At 39.9% G+C, this 16,640-nt stretch overlaps 2 protein-coding genes across 2 annotated transcripts; both read left to right on the forward strand.

The window, feature by feature from the left end:
• The first annotated feature begins 385 nt into the window (after nt 1-385).
• Nucleotides 386-1,099, forward strand: LOC142523764 (uncharacterized). Its single transcript, XM_075627497.1, has one exon. The coding sequence runs from the start codon at nt 386-388 to the stop codon at nt 1,097-1,099; it is 714 nt and encodes a 237-aa protein (XP_075483612.1).
• Nucleotides 1,100-1,462: 363 nt separating this feature from the next.
• On the forward strand, nt 1,463-3,007 carry LOC142523765 (uncharacterized). The gene is made up of 2 exons (XM_075627498.1): nt 1,463-2,189; nt 2,490-3,007. The coding sequence occupies exons 1-2, from the start codon at nt 1,463-1,465 to the stop codon at nt 3,005-3,007; spliced, it is 1,245 nt and encodes a 414-aa protein (XP_075483613.1).
• Nucleotides 3,008-16,640: the final 13,633 nt, after the last annotated feature.

The raw sequence follows: 16,640 nt of genomic DNA on the forward strand, positions 1-16,640 counted from the left end.
TGGTGGAGCTACTGCAAGAGGAGCCAGAAGAGGAGCCGGAAGAGGAGGAGCCGATAGAGATCGATGAGCCTATAGCTGCCATAGGAGATGGAGAGATAGATGATTAGAGTTTCTTAGTGACCTTTCCTTATTACTAGGAGTTTATCTTTCCATTGTTGCTATTTTATTGCAGTCAGTATGATTTATTTCCATTCAGTACGCTTTGTTCATTCGATTGTTTCTTTACATTCAAAAATTAATAAAATTATGATTATTTATTAATCTCAATCGTCCATCTATATTCAAGTTATGTTTACTTATTAACTTCAGTTGTTCCAGCATAACTCATTTATCTAATCTTGTCGTTGTGCACGTCAAATTCTTAGAAGCGTTTAACTTGTAGGAAATGGCCGGTAGACCACCAAGACAAAACCGCAATCCCTGTTATGCTAACAACAACAACAATGCCAACGACGAAGGCAACGTACCTCCACCTCAGTTCAGTCTTAATCAAGCAGACTTGATGGCCATAGCCACAATCGTGGCAACAACACTGCAAGGGTTAGTGAACCTGAATGCCAATCAACCACCACCACCTCCACCACAGCACGGAGTAAAGTTCCAATATGAATCCCTCCGCAAGAACAGGTGTCCAACCTTCAGTGGAGCTGCTGACTCTGAAGTTATCCAGAGTTGGCTAAAAAGCGTGGAAACTCAGTTGAGACTGTTGGAAGTCCCGGATGCACTAAAAGTGGACGTGATAGTGCCCTTCTTGGAAGACAAGGCAACCAAATGGTGGGAAGCAGTCTCGCCAGCCATGACCGCTGTTGGACAAATTACATGGCGAATCTTTCGGGAAACATTTCTGAAACAGTACTACCCGACGGAAGTCAGATTGCAGAAGTTAAGTGAGTTTGAGAATTTCAGTCAAGCTCCAGATATGTCAGTGGTGGAGTACACCTCTCAGTTCAATGCCCTTGGATCTTATGCTCCATCAATTATGGCGGATGAAGTTCTGAAATTGCATCGTTTTAAGAAGGGGTTGAATAGCAGGATCCAATCAGCTCTAGCAGTCTACCAACCTGCCAACTTTTCAGACCTGATGGGTGCGGCTATCTGAGCTGAAGCTGATATTCGTCGAAGAGAAGGGGAAAACAGGAACAAGCGACCCCCTATCAGCCAGCCTTCCCAGGGAAAACCAGTGTTCAAGAGGCCCAATCAGTCAGGTGGACCTCCCTCAGGGAAATTCCCCGCCAATAACCATCAAGGACTCAAGCCATGCCCAACTTGCGACTTCAAGCACTCCGGGGAATCCCGAAGGGCCAGCGGTGTATGCTTTGGATGTGGAAAATCGGGGCACAGAATTGCAGAGTGTCCTACCGCCGCCAACCGACCAGCAGGGCCGAACAGAGGAACTGTGCCAAATGCAGGAGCAGGCCCTAGTAAATAAAAGGAGGACAAACCCAATGTCAGGGTCTTTACCATGACTCAGGAGGAGGCAGACGATGCCAATGAAGTCGTGTCAGGTACCATACTTATTCAGCAAGTGTATGCTTATACATTATTTGACTGTGGTGCTACTCATTCCTTTATGTCTAAGAGATTTGCTAAGAAGTTAGGCTGTAAGCCCGAAAAATTAAATGAGCCCTTTTGTATAGCCACACCTACAAGTAGGGCCATTGAAACTCACGAAATTCACAGAGATTGTAAAATCAGTATTAGTGGTCAGACTTTTAGTGCCGACTTGATACAGTTGATCAGGGTCGACTTCGACATCATCTTAGGGATGGATTGGTTAGTCAGAAACAATGCGATGGTAGATTGTAAAGGAAAGAGAGTCAAACTCCTAACCCCAGATCAGGAAGAAGTCGTGTATCATGGCAAGTCCAAGGAACGGAAGTCACTGCTTTCCGCAACTCAAACTTGGAGAGCCATGAAATCCGGAGAAGACATCTACCTAGCAATGGTCAGTGAAGCTAGAGAAGAAGTCGAGCCGAAACTGGAAGACATCCCGATAGTGAGAGAGTTCTCAGATGTGTTTCCAGAAGAACTCTCGGGAACGGTCCCGAATCGCGAAGTGGAGTTCGAGATCAATCTGGTTCCCGGTGCTGCACCAATCTCTAAGGCAACTTACATAATGGCACCAGCCAAACTCAAGGAGCTGAAAGAACAACTCCAAGAATTGCTAGATAAAAGGCAAATTCGACCGAGTGTGTCCCCGTGGGGAGCTTCAGTACTCTTCGTGAAGAAGAAAGACGGGAGTATGAGATTGTGCATCGACTACAGAGAATTGAACAAGATCACAATCAAGAACAGGTACCCTCTACCTCGGATAGACGATCTATTTGATTAGCTTAAAGGAGCCTCCATCTTTTCTAAACTAGATCTGAGGACATGTTATCACCAGTTGAAGGTCAGGGCTGAAGATATCCCCAAGACAGCATTTCGAACGAGGTATGGGCATTATGAATTCACAGTGATGCCTTTTGGTCTGACCAACGCACCGGCAGCATTCATGGATCTGATGAATAGAGTGTTCAAGCCATTCTTGGATCAGTTCATAGTGGTGTTCATCGACGACATTCTCGTCTATTCCCCTGATGAGACCAGCCACGAAAAGCACCTTCACATTGCTCTGCAAACTTTGAGAGAGAATAAGCTTTATGCTAAGTTCAGCAAGTGTGAATTCTGGCTAAAGAGTGTGTCCTTCCTGGGACATGTAATTTCGAAAGCAGGAGTGTCAGTGGATCCAAAGAAAGTACAAGCAATCACAGAATGGCCGAGACCAAAGAACGCCACCGATATCAGAAGCTTTCTTGGATTGGCAGGCTACTATCGGAAGTTTGTCGAAGGGTTCTCCTCCATAGCCGTACCACTGACGAAGCTCACTCAGAAGAATTCTAAGTTCATCTTGGATGAAAATTGTGAGAAGAGTTTCCAGACATTGAAAGGGAAACTTGCATCCACACCAGTGTTAATATTGCCTGCAGAGAATAAGGACTTTATCATCTACAGTGACGCATCTTAGGAAGGTTTAGGATGCGTGCTCATGCAGGAAGGAAGGGTGATCGCCTACGCATCAAGGCAGTTGAAACCGCACGAACAGAACTACCATACTCATGATCTGGAACTAGCAGCAGTTGTCTTCGCCTTAAAGATTTGGAGACACTACCTCTATTGTGCTAAATGTGAAAGCTTCACTATAAAGCCCAAAATAGTATACGTAAAATCCATGCATATATTTAATTTATGAAATTTATTATTTTTATTATTTATGTTTATTTAATGTATGTTAAAATGTTTTTTAGAGTTTTATGTTTCAGGCGATTATTCGAGGCGAGATCGAGGAAAGGAGATAGGGACGATTTTTTTTTAGTAAATTTTAATGCAGTATTTTATTTAAGATAATGATGTAGTATTTTAAATAATTAAATTAATTTTAGTAATTTAAGAGCTTAATTATTTAAATGATTAATTGATTTTAAAATTTTAAAGTTGTAGTATTTGTGCATCTTATTTAAATTTAAAATTTATAATGGGGTTAATATGAGATTTATTTTAAATTAGTATGTTAAATGTTTTTAAATAGATTTTTTAGTATATTAAATACATATGTTACAATTGTTTATATATATGTAGGTATATATATATACACATATATATATCAACACACAAGCACACACACTTTGACTCACACACACTCACACATTTACACACACATATACACGTACACACACACAACACAAAACACAAAACAAAACATGCTATTAAACTTTTTGACTAAAGAGAAGGTTGTGTTTTTAAAACACTCCCTGTATCATCTCCGCTTCGGTATCGTCGTTTCAGTATTTTTAAATATCAAAAGGCACGTATATTCTGTTCTTGATGCATCGATCTTGTCATATTATGCGTTGTGTTGTTATTTATGCTAAAATTATATGTGTGATGCGTAGAAGTTTGAGAAATCACGTCTAGATCAAGTTTGAAACAATTTTGGATCACCAAATTCACGTTTTTGCTGTTCTGTAAAATACTGCGATTTTTCGGTATTGATTTTGAGAAAACTTTCAACGTGAAAATCGTAGAACTATTCGATGCCTTCGATTTGATATAAAATTCGAGTTATTTGGATTAAAAACGAGTGAGTTATGGTGTTTTTAGTATGACTGCTATTTTTAGATCCGAAAACTCATGTTTCGCTGTTCTTTCGAAAATTGCGATTTTTCGGTACATATTTTGAGAAAACTTTTAATTACAAAAACGTAGATCTTTTTGATACGTTCGATTTGATAAAAAATTCGAGTTATTTGGATTAAAAACGAGTGAGTTATGGAGTTTTTAGTATGACTGCTCAAATCGTGTTTCAAGAAAGTTATGAATTTTAATATGTTCTTGAAGTTTTTATGTTGCAGGCTTTGTTGGGGATCGACGGGTGATCGTTGCTGCATATAAGAAAGTTATTAATGATGTTTAGAGTATTTTTGAGGTTTTGATTCATGTCGTTAAGAGCTTGAATTATTAAGATGTCGTAAGAAATAAACTTTAATATAAGTGACAATATTTTGGGTCGTATGAATTGTAGGGTGATTATAAAAGTTTAGTTCATTGTTATGGTGTCCTAGAATGGTCTCATAGTGATGAATCTTGATGCCTTATGTGTTAATTGGGAGAATAGACATGTCGCAAAATTTTCATAAAATAATTCGTCGAACAGAGCGGACACGGACCCGGACACGGAGGTAGGCACGGTGTCCGTGCCTTCTTATTTCATCACAAAAATTTTTAAGCGCACGGACACGGACCATGATACGGACCTTGGGACGGGGTCCGTGTACCTTCAGATTTTAGGTATATTCTTTTATTATTTAAGGTTTGATTTGAGGTTTTATACCATGGTTTAATATGATGTTTTACAGGGTTATGTCATGGGAAATTATAGAATGTTCTAAGAATTTATTTAGCTTGGGATTAAGCATGACATTTACGTTTAAGTTGTACAAGTTAAGTTTATGTATTCATATTAGTATGTTGCAGCAACGACCCGATTGACATCCAACGAATCCCTCAATGCAAAGTAAGTATGTATGACGTGCAAAGAAAATATTTGAAGTTTTTGAGGTATGCTAAATGTCTTGTGACCAAAAGTGAATGGGTTTGGAAGTCGGTGAACGTGGCCGAGGACCTCTCCACCCCGTTAAATTATGAACGGGTTTGAAGTTAAGATTGGAAAGCGTTAAATTATGAACGGGGACCAATCCGCCCGTTAAATTATGAACGGGTTAGATCGTGGTTGTGAAGCGTTAAATTATGAACGTGGATCAACTGGCCTGTTAAATTATGAACAGGGATCTCATGTATGTGGCAGTGGATACGTCCCTGTCAGCCCAGTACTGTGGTTTGTCTGATCAGGCACTTATTATGTTATGGGTCACTTGCTTTGAAACATCCTCTACGCAAAATGATGAAGTTAAGTATGTTGAAGTATGAAAGCATGTTTAAAGAAAAGTTTATGTGATGGCACGTCATATTATGTATGCATGTATGTTCAAAGTTTATGCAAAGCTCAAGTTTATGAAAGTTCAAGTTATTATGCAAGTTCAAGTTTCAAAGTATGTATGTTCAAGTTCAAAGAAGTTTATGAGAGTTCGAAGTTATTATGAAAGTTTAAGTTTCAAGTATATATGTTATATTTTGAAGTTGTATGTGGTTTTATTATGTAATACTCGTTATTCCCAGTTTATACGTGTTGAATCTTTAGACTCACTAGACTTGAACGATGCAGGTGAGTACGTTGAGGAGGAGACAGGAGGTGGCGACCAAGGGGCAGGCTTGGACTGAGCGGAAGGCTAAACCCGAGGACCACTATGTTTATGTTTTATGAAAACTTTAAAATATTATGTTTTTATGTTGGATGTGAGATGATTTGAAATAAGTACTTTGTTGGAAAATATTAGTTGGGAATGTTGATTTTAATATTATTAAGTTAAATGACAAGTGACGACCGTATGAAATTTTATGTTTAAGAAAATTTTTAATTTTTCCGCAAATTTTGAAGTAGTAAAAGTACGGTACGTTACAGTTGGTATCAGAGCGGTGTTCTTGTAAAGGGTTATGCCTACTTCCAGTCGCAAGAAGCTCATAAGGTCACACCTCAAGTCTGTAAGTTTTAAGTTTTCAAAGATTTATGTTAGTGTAGTATGCATTAAGTTATTATTTTCAGCATGTCCATACTTTTAAGTTCAGTTACGTGAATCCTATGTTATTTATATCATGTTCATATGCATGTTGGGTTTACGTATTGGGTAATTTTAGAACAGTATGGCTCCTAGACGTTTGATTGCCCGTGGAGCTAGGGATGAGGACCGAGAGTCTCGTGATGGGGAAAGAGCCACTCCTCCTCCTCCACCTCCAGATATGCAGGCGCAGATGCTTGCAGCTATGACGCAGTTCTTCGCACAGGTTGCGGGGAATCCAGCTCCTGCAGCAGGAGGTGCAGGACCGAGGACTCAACCGGAGCAGTGTACGAGAGATTTCAGAAGATGAATCCTCAGAAGTTCTCAGGGACTACGAATCCTATGGTGGCGGAAGAGTGGGTTAAGTCTATAGAGGTGATCTTTGAGTATATGGAATTGCAGGATGTGGATCGAGTCCAATGTGCCATTTTTCTCCTAGCAGGGGATGCAAGACGATGGTGGGACAGTGCATCGGTGGCAGTTAATTTGCCGATGTTGTCTTGGGATGGATTCAAAGAGATGTTCTTCGCTAAGTACTTCACTGAGGAGGTACAGGCCCGTTTGACTACGGAATTTATGACACTACGACAGGGAGATAGTAGTGTGGCTGAGTTTGTGAGAAAGTTTGAACAGGGTTGCTACTTTGTGCCACTCATAGCTAATGATGCTCGAGCAAAACTGAGGCATTTCATGGGTGGTTTTGCGGCCAGTCTTGCGCCGTGATGTGAGAGTAACTGGCCTTACTACATATGCAGCTGCCGTTTCTGGAGCTCTGGCGGCGGAGCAAGACCAGAGAGACATTGAGACTGATAGGTTGGGCAAGAGGCCCTACCAGGCACCACCGCAGCCACAGCATCAGCATCAGCGACCCCAGTACAAGAAACCTTTTCAGGGGTAGCCTGGGAAGAAGCCTTACCAAGGACCACCTAGGGGCAAGGGTCCTATCCAGCAGCAGGGGGCGCCTCAGAGGCCCGTTGTTTTCCCAATGTGCCCGAAGTGTAACCGCCAGCATCCAGGACCATGCTTGTATGGATCAGGCAAGTGTTTTAAATGTGGATCTACGGATCACATGCTGAAGCAGTGTCCTCAGTGGAAGCAGCCAACTCAAGGGAGGGTATTCGCCATGCACGCACAGGAGGCGAACCCAGACACTACACTACTGACCGGCAATCATTTCTATTTAAGCTCGGTATTATTTGCCTTGCATGTGGAAATTTTATTTGGGATTATTAGTGTACTAGTAAGATTTTAGATTGACTTGGAATATATTGATTTCAACTATGCTTAAAGTTAATTGCTAGTATTTCGGGATATAAGTTTGGTGTTGTGCTAACATCTCTCAGGAAATATTTTCATAAAGAGATTAGCCACAACTGCACTGATAGATTCAGGAGCCACTCACTCCTTTATATCGGAGACCTTTGCTAATCATTTGGACATCAAGTCCATTGGCCTAGACGTGAACTTTTCAGTGACACTTCCATCAGGGGAAGAGTTGTTAGCCACCAGTGTGGTCAGAGATATTGATCTAGAACTGCAGGGTCACTTGGTGTATGCAGATTTGATTATATTGCCAATGCCAGAGTTTGATATCATTTTGGGAATGGATTGGTTGACAAAGAATCGAGTTCTTATTAATTTTCAGAAGAGATCAGTGTTGGTCAGACCATTAGGCATGGAGCAGTTTCTATTCGAGACAGCTAGATGGAGGAATTTTCCTCGCATGATCTCCTGTATACAGGCGAGGAGATTGATTTCCAAAGGGTGTCAGGCTTTCTTGGCCAGTATTGTGTCAGCACCTGATGTAACCACTCCATCTATATCAGATGTTCCAGTAGTCAGAGATTTTCCAGACGTCTTTCCAGATGATGTTGCAGGACTTCCACCGGATAGAGAAGTGGAGTTTGCCATCGATCTCATGCCAGGTACCGTGCCAATCTCTAAGGCACCATACAGATTAGCTCCAACTGAGATGTTAGAACTCAAGCAACAGATACAGGAGCTTCTGGACAAGGAATTTATTCGCCCAAGTTTCTCACCTTGGGGAGCACCGGTACTATTTGTGAAAAAGAAAGATGGGAACATAAGGCTTTGCATCGATTACCGTGAGTTAAATAAGGTGACGATCAAGAATAAGTATCCATTGCCTAGAATAGAAGATTTGTTTGATCAATTGCAAGGAGCTACTGTATTTTCTAAGATAGATCTTCGATCAGGATATCATCAATTGAAAGTGAAGGATGCAGATGTCCACAAGACAGCTTTCAGGACCCGGTATGGGCATTACGAGTTCTTAGTGATGCCGTTTGGAGTAACGAATGCTCCAGCTATTTTCATGGATCTAATGAACCGAGTATTCCATCAGTATCTTGATCAGTTCGTCATGGTATTTATTGACGACATCCTCATATACTCGAAGAGCCATGAAGAACATAACCAGCATTTGAGGATAGTCTTACAGATTCTTCAGAGTCGCAAGTTATTTGCGAAATTCAGTAAGTGCGAATTTTGGTTGGAAAAGGTAGCGTTTTTGGGTCATATAGTATCTAGTAGTGGTATCGAGGTGGATCCAGCGAAAGTAGCAACTGTCAAGGAATGGGTTGAACCAAAGAATGCATCTGAGATCCGAAGTTTTCTGGGTTTAGCTGGTTACTACCGTAAGTTCATTCAAGGATTCTCGTCGATAGCAGTGCCACTCACTTCACTTACTAAGAAGAATGCTAAGTTTGTGTGGAGCGATGAATGTCAGAAGAGCTTCGATACTTTGAAGCAAGCTCTTATTTCAGCACCAGTGTTAGCCATGCCATCAGGGCAAGGAGATTTTGTGTTATACACTGATGCATCTAAGCTCGGTTTAGGAGCAGTAATGATGCAACAAGGTCGGGTCATAGCTTATGCTTCCAGACAGTTGAAGGTACATGAGAAAAACTACCCGACACATGATCTTGAGTTAGCAGTCGTTGTTTTTGCATTGAAAATTTGGAGACACTATCTATACGGTGAGAAATGTCAGATTTTCACTGATCACAAGAGTCTCAAATATTTCTTCACACAGAAAGAATTAAATATGAGACAGAGACGTTGGTTAGAACTGGTTAAGGATTACGACTGTGAAATTAGCTATCATCCGGGAAAAGCTAATGTTGTCGCAGACGCATTGAGCAGAAAAGTTGCAGTCATAGCTCATTTATCAGCTCAGAGATCTCTTCAGTATGAGATTCAAAGGTTTGACTTGGAAGTTTATCGCATGGGCAAAGCTCCTAAGCTGTCTAATCTGACAGTCAAATCTTCCTTGCTAGATCGTATTCGAGCAGGACAGTCTTCAGATGAGCAACTACAGAAATGGAGACTAAAAGATGAAGCGAAGGGCAGTGTTCTCTACACAGTGTCAGATGGTATTGTGAGATACAAAGATAGAATGTGGGTGCCTAGTGGTGATTCAATCAGACAGGATATTTTGTCAGAGGCACATGCATCTCCGTATTCTATTCACCCAGGAGGTACCAAGATGTACAAAGACTTGCAAATTTTGTATTGGTGGCCAGGGATGAAACGAGATATCCGCAGATATGTATCAGAATGTCTCACTTGTCAGCAGGTGAAAGCAGAGCATCGGAGACCAGCAGGGATGCTTAAGTCACTTCCCATTCAAGAGTGGAAATGGGAGAATATCACCATGGATTTTGTTGTTGGTTTGCCGAGGTCAGTCAGAGGATCCAATGCCATTTGGGTTATAGTGGATCGACTAACTAAGTCAGCACATTTCTTACCAGTGAAGACGACTTTCTCCATGATGCAGTATGCGGAGCTTTATATAAGGGAGATAATTCGTTTGCATGGGATTCCAGTTTCTATTGTGTCAGACAGGGATCCGAGGTTTACATCGTCCTTCTGGAAAAGTTTACATGCAGCCATGGGGACGAAATTGTTATTCAGTACTGCATTTCACCCTCAGACAGATGGCCAGTCTGAGCGAGTGATTCAGATATTAGAGGATTTGTTGAGAGCTTGTATGATTGATTTTCATGGGACTTGGGAGTCTAAACTACCACTTGTGGAGTTTACCTACAATAACAGTTTTCAATCATCAATAGGTATGGCTCCTTATGAAGCTTTGTATGGACGAAAGTGCAGATCGCCAGTTCATTGGGATGAAGTTGGTGAGAGAGCAGAACTTGGTCCAGAAATAGTTCAGCAGACTGCTGATGTGGGGGTTAAGATTCGTGACAGAATGAAGACCGCCCAGGGTCGTCAGAAGAGTTATGCTGATAAGAGAAGGAGAGATCTTGAATTTGCTGTAGGTGATCATGTATTTGTTAAGATAGCACCTATGAAGGGTGTTTTGAGATTTGGGAAGAGAGGTAAGCTGAGTCCGAGATTTATTGGACCATTCGAGATTCTTGACAGAGTTGGAACACTAGCTTATCGTGTAGCCCTACCGCCGAATTTGGCCGAAGTGCACAATGTATTTCACGTTTCGATGTTGAGGAAGTATCTAGCAAATCCTTCGCATGTTCTGAGCCATGAGCCATTGCAGTTGACTCCAGACTTGTCTTATGAGGAAAGACCGATTAAAATTTTAGACAGACAAGAGCGTAGACTTCGAAATAAGACGACTAAGTTAGTCAAAGTCCAGTGGCTGAATCAATCAGTGGAGGAGGCCACTTGGGAAGCTGAAGCAGATATGAGAATCCGCTACCCAGAGTTGTTCGGTAAGACTTAATTTCGAGGACGAAATTTTTATAAGGGGGGGAGATATTGTAAAGCCCAAAATAGTATACGCAAAATTCATGCATATATTTAATTTATGAAATTTATTATTTTAATTATTTATGTTTATTTAATGTATGTTAAAATTTTTCTAGAGTTTTATGTTTCAGGCGATTATTCGAGGCGAGATCGAGGAAAGGAGATATGGACGATTTTTTTTAGTAAATTTTAATGCAGTATTTTATTTAAGATAAGGATGGAGTATTTTAAATAATTTAATTAATTTTAGTAATTTAAGAGCTTAATTATTTAAATGATTAATTGATTTTAAAATTTTAAAGTTGTAGTATTTGTGCATCTTATTTAAATTTAAAATTTATAATGGGGTTAATATGAGATTTATTTTAAATTAGTATGTTAAATGTTTTTAAATAGATTTTTTAGTATATTAAATACATATGTTACAATTGTTTATATATATGTAGGTATATATATATACACACATATATATATCAACACACAAGCACACACACTTTGACTCACACACACACTCACACATTTACACACACATATACACGTACACACACAACACAAAACACAAAACAAAACATGCTATTAAACTTTTTGACTAAAGAGAAGGTTGTGTTTTTAAAACACTCCTCTCTTAATTTATTTATTTCATTTTCTTACTTCTTTTTTTTCATTCAACGAGCACATCTCCTCTAAAAATTTCCAGCATATATTTAGTAAGTTTTCTTTGAAGAAATTGAGCTAAGTTCGTCCCAGATCGTCTCCCTGTATCATCTCCGCTTCGGTATCGTCGTTTCAGTATTTTTAAATATCAAAAGGCACGTATATTCTGTTCTTGATGCATCGATCTTGTCATATTATGCGTTTTGTTGTTATTTATGCAAAAACTATATGTGTGATGCGTAGAAGTTTGAGCAATCACGTCTAGATCAAGTTTGAAACAATTTTGGATCACCAAATTCACGTTTTTGCTGTTCTGTAAAATACTGCGATTTTTCGGTATTTGTTTTGAGAAAACTTTCAACATAAAAATCGTAGAACTTTTCGATGCCTTCGATTTGATATAAAATTCGAGTTATTTGGATTAAAAACAAGTGAGTTATTGTGTTTTTAGTATGACTACTATTTTTAGATCCGAAAACTCATGTTTCTCTGTTCTTTCAAAAACTGCGATTTTTCGGTACATATTTTGAGAAAACTTTTAATTACAAAAACGTAGATCTTTTTGATACGTTCGATTTGATATAAAATTTGAGTTATTTGGATTAAAAACGAGTGAGTTATGGAGTTTTTAGTATGACTGCTCAAATCGTGTTTCAAGAAAGTTATGAATTTTAATATGTTCTTGAAGTTTTTATGTTGCAGGCTTTGTTGGGGATCGACGGGTGATCGTTGCTGCATATAAGAAAGTTAGTAATGATGTTTAGAGTATTTTTGAGGTTTTGATTCATGTCGTTAAGAGCTTGAATTATTAAGATGTCGTAAGAAATAAACTTTAATATAAATGACAATATTTTGGGTCGTATGAATTGTAGGGTGATTATAAAAGTTTAGTTCATTGTTATGGTGTCCTAGAATGGTCTCATAGTGATGAATCTTGATGCCTTATGTGTTAATTGGGAGAATAGACATGTCGCAAAATTTTCATAAAATAATTCGTCGAACAGAGCGGACACGGACCCGGACACGGAGGTAGGCACGGTGTCCGTGCCTTCTTATTTCATCACAACAATTTTTAAGCGCACGGACACGGACCATGATACGGACCTAGGGACGGGGTCCGTGTACCTTCAGATTTTAGGTATATTCTTTTATTATTTAAGGTTTGATTTGAGGTTTTATACCATGGTTTAATATGATGTTTTACAGGGTTATGTCATGGGAAATCATAGAATGTTTTAAGAAATTATTTAGCTTGGGATTAAGCATGACATTTACGTTTAAGTTGTACATGTTAAGTTTATGTATTCATATTAGTATGTTGCAGCAACGACCCGATTGACATCCAACGAATCCCTCAATGCAAAGTAAGTATGTATGACGTGCAAAGAAAATATTTGAAGTTTTTGAGGTATGCTAAATGTCTTGTGACCAAAAGTGAATGGGTTTGGAAGTCGGTGAACGTGGCCGAGGACCTCTCCACCCCGTTAAATTATGAACGGGTTTGAAGTTAAGATTGGAAAGCGTTAAATTATGAACGGGGACCAATCCGCCCGTTAAATTATGAACGGGTTAGATCGTGGTTGTGAAGCGTTAAATTATGAATGTGGATCAACTGGCCTGTTAAATTATGAAAAGGGATCTCATGTATGTGGCAGTGGATACGTCCCTGTCAGCCCAGTACTGTGGTTTGTCTGATCAGGCATTTATTATGTTATGGGTCACTTGCTTTGAAACATCCTCTACGCAAAATGATGAAGTTAAGTATGTTGAAGTATGAAAGCATGTTTAAAGAAAAGTTTATGTGATGGCACGTCATATTATGTATGCATGTATGTTCAAAGTTTATGCAAAGCTCAAGTTTATGAAAGTTCAAGTTATTATGCAAGTTCAAGTTTCAAAGTATGTATGTTCAAGTTCAAAGAAGTTTATGAGAGTTCAAAGTTATTATGAAAGTTTAAGTTTCAAGTATATATGTTATATTTTGAAGTTGTATGTGGTTTTATTATGTAATACTCGTTATTCCCAGTTTATACGTGTTGAGTCTTTAGACTCACTAGACTTGAACGATGCAGGTGAGTACGTTGAGGAGGAGACAGGAGGTGGCGACCAAGGGGCAGGCTTGGACTGAGCGGAAGGCTAAACCCGAGGACCACTATGTTTATGTTTTATGAAAACTTTAAAATATTATGTTTTTATGTTGGATGTGAGATGGTTTGAAATAAGTACTTTGTTGGAAAATATTAGTTGGGAATGTTGATTTTAATATTATTAAGTTAAATGACAAGTGACGACCGTATGAAATTTTATGTTTAAGAAAATTTTTAATTTTTCCGCAAATTTTGAAGTAGTAAAAATACGGTACGTTACATTCACAGACCATCAGAGCCTCAAGTACTTGTTCACCCAAAAGGAACTGAATATGAGGCAACGGCGATGGATCGAACTTCTGAAGGACTATGACTTGACCATAAGTTACCATCCGGGTAAAGCAAAAAAAGTGGCTGATACTCTAATTCGAAAGGGCCCAGGCAAGATAACTCAAGATTCCCTCTCGGCACAGCCATGCCTGCAGGAGACCGTCAAGTTAAACCAAGATCGAGACCCGATACTGACCAAATTTAAGGAACAAGTCAGAGAAGGGAAGTCTCAGGATCATCAGATTGATGACAAGGGAATTTTGTGGATGAAAGGAAGGCTGTGTGAGCCCAACAGCGACAACCTTTGCCAAGAGATAATGGCAGAGGCGCACAAGTCAAAATTCTCAGTCCATCCATGCAGTACGAAAATGTACAGGGACCTCAAGAATAGTTTCTGGTGGAATGGCATGAAAAGAGATGTAGCGGAATTCGTCTCCAGATGTCAGGTATGCCAGCAGGTCAAAGCAGAACACCAGCGGCCTGGAGGATTACTGCAACCTCTGGAAATTCCCGAGTGGAAATGAGAGCATATATTCATGGACTTTGTGGTAGGATTGCCAAAGTCTAGGCAAAGCCACGACGGTATATGGGTGGTCGTGGACAGACTCACGAAGACCGCACACTTCCTACCCGTCCGCATGAATTACAATCTCGATAAGTTGGCTTCGCTGTACATGGACAACATTGTGAGACTGCATGGAGTGCCAGTGAGAATCCTATCTGATAGAGACCCGAGGTTCGTCTCGCGCTTTTGGAAGAGCTTTCAAGAGGCCATGGGAACGAAAGTGACCCTAAGTACGGCCTATCATCCTCAAACAGATGGGCAAACGGAGAGAACCATCCAAACCTTATAAGATATGCTGCGAGCATGCGCTCTTGAATTCAGTAGCAACTGGAGCACTCATCTACCCTTAATCGAGTTTGCTAACAACAACAGCTATCACAGCAGCATCGGAATGGCTCCATACGAAGCTCTGTATGGAAGAAAATGTCGATCACCACTTTATTGGGACGAAGTAGGAGAGAAAGCCTTAGTGGGACCCGAGCTAGTACAAATGACTGTGGACAAAGTTAAAATTGTCCGAGAAAAGCTCAAGGCAGCTCAAGACCGACAGAAGAGTTGGGTAGACCTGAAAAGAAGGTCGGTAGAGTTCAACGTGGGCGAGAAAGCTTACGTGAAAGTCTAGCCTATGAGAGGAGTTGTCCGATTCAGTATGGCCGGGAAACTGAACCCTCGATATGTTGGACCCTTTGAATCTTGGAAAAAATGGGCACGCTAGCATGCAGGCTGGCACTGCCCCCAAACATGTCAAGAATCCACAACGTGTTCCACGTGTCCCAACTAAGGAGGTACATTCCAGACCCAATTCACGTTTTAGAAGTAGAACCACTCTTGACCGAAGGAAACTTGGGAGAAGGACTGAAATATGAAGAAGTTCCTATCGTGGACACCAAGGAACAAGTCCTCAGACGACGCATCATTCCCTACGTCAAAGTGCAGTGGTCTAACCATACTGAGCGAGAAGCAACTTGGGAAGTGAAAGAGAAAATGCGGAAGGATTATCCCTACCTATTTGGAGGCAAAGCCAACTCAAGTTTCGAGGACGAAACTTCTCATAAGGAAGGAGGGATGTGAGAACCGAAAATCTTGCAATAATATAATTAATTATGTGTAAGGAAATTTTTGGATTTTATTACTATTATTTTGAGGAGAAATGTGAGGATACTCTTGGAGATACAATATTAAATTGATATGTTATGAGCATGCAATTTTCGAAATTTGGGGAGAATATTTGCAAGTTTGGTGTGTGATACAAGATACAATGAAAATAAGATAAGTGATTCTTGGATATTTCAAAAATTTAGGAATAAATCCCTCATCTTGGTAGCTAAATAACTCATTTGTGGAAGGGATTTCTAAGCCAAAAATCGTGAGATTTGATGGCAAATTGGAAGGAAAATCGTAAGACTTTGATGCCTATCATGCATTATTTGGATGCCATATTAAGCTCTCATCCCTTCTCCTATAAATACCGCACCATTCCTAGTCCTTCCCCACACCAAGACTCAAAATTCCCTTGCTGAAAAACTCGAAAATTCCAGCCATTCCTCTAGCCGAAATTCTGCTCCAAAACCGTCCCAAGGTTAGGCCAGAAATCGAGCCGAAGCATCGCCCGATCAAAGAACAAAGGAGCAATCCAATCCAAGACGTGCACTCCACGTTTCGTAGCATTAAAATACGGTAAGTGGGCTGTTTTAAATGCTTATAAATTCGGTTTTATGCATATGTGATTTTCAGTTTTTGGTTTAAAAATACGGTCGAGTACCGTCGTTTTGTCTATGCGTTTTTACGAAAATCTTGGTACGTTTTGTGGACAATGTGAGGATTCCCTGAAAATGGGTGGAATTCCAACATATGGCCCTCAATAGTGGGATAGAACCGTTTTATGGCTTCGCCCCCTTAGAGGATTAAAACTTAGGGACTGGCGTCAGTAAACCGTTAAAGGTGAAAAATCGCAGTGTTGTTATATTACGAATACGATGTTACGGTTATGAAAAGCATGATGTATGTATATGTATGTTTCGAAAATGTTATTAAATTGGTTAT

Source organism: Primulina tabacum, chromosome 14, assembly GCF_025594145.1.
Source record: "Primulina tabacum isolate GXHZ01 chromosome 14, ASM2559414v2, whole genome shotgun sequence".
NCBI classification, from domain to species: Eukaryota; Viridiplantae; Streptophyta; class Magnoliopsida; order Lamiales; family Gesneriaceae; genus Primulina; species Primulina tabacum.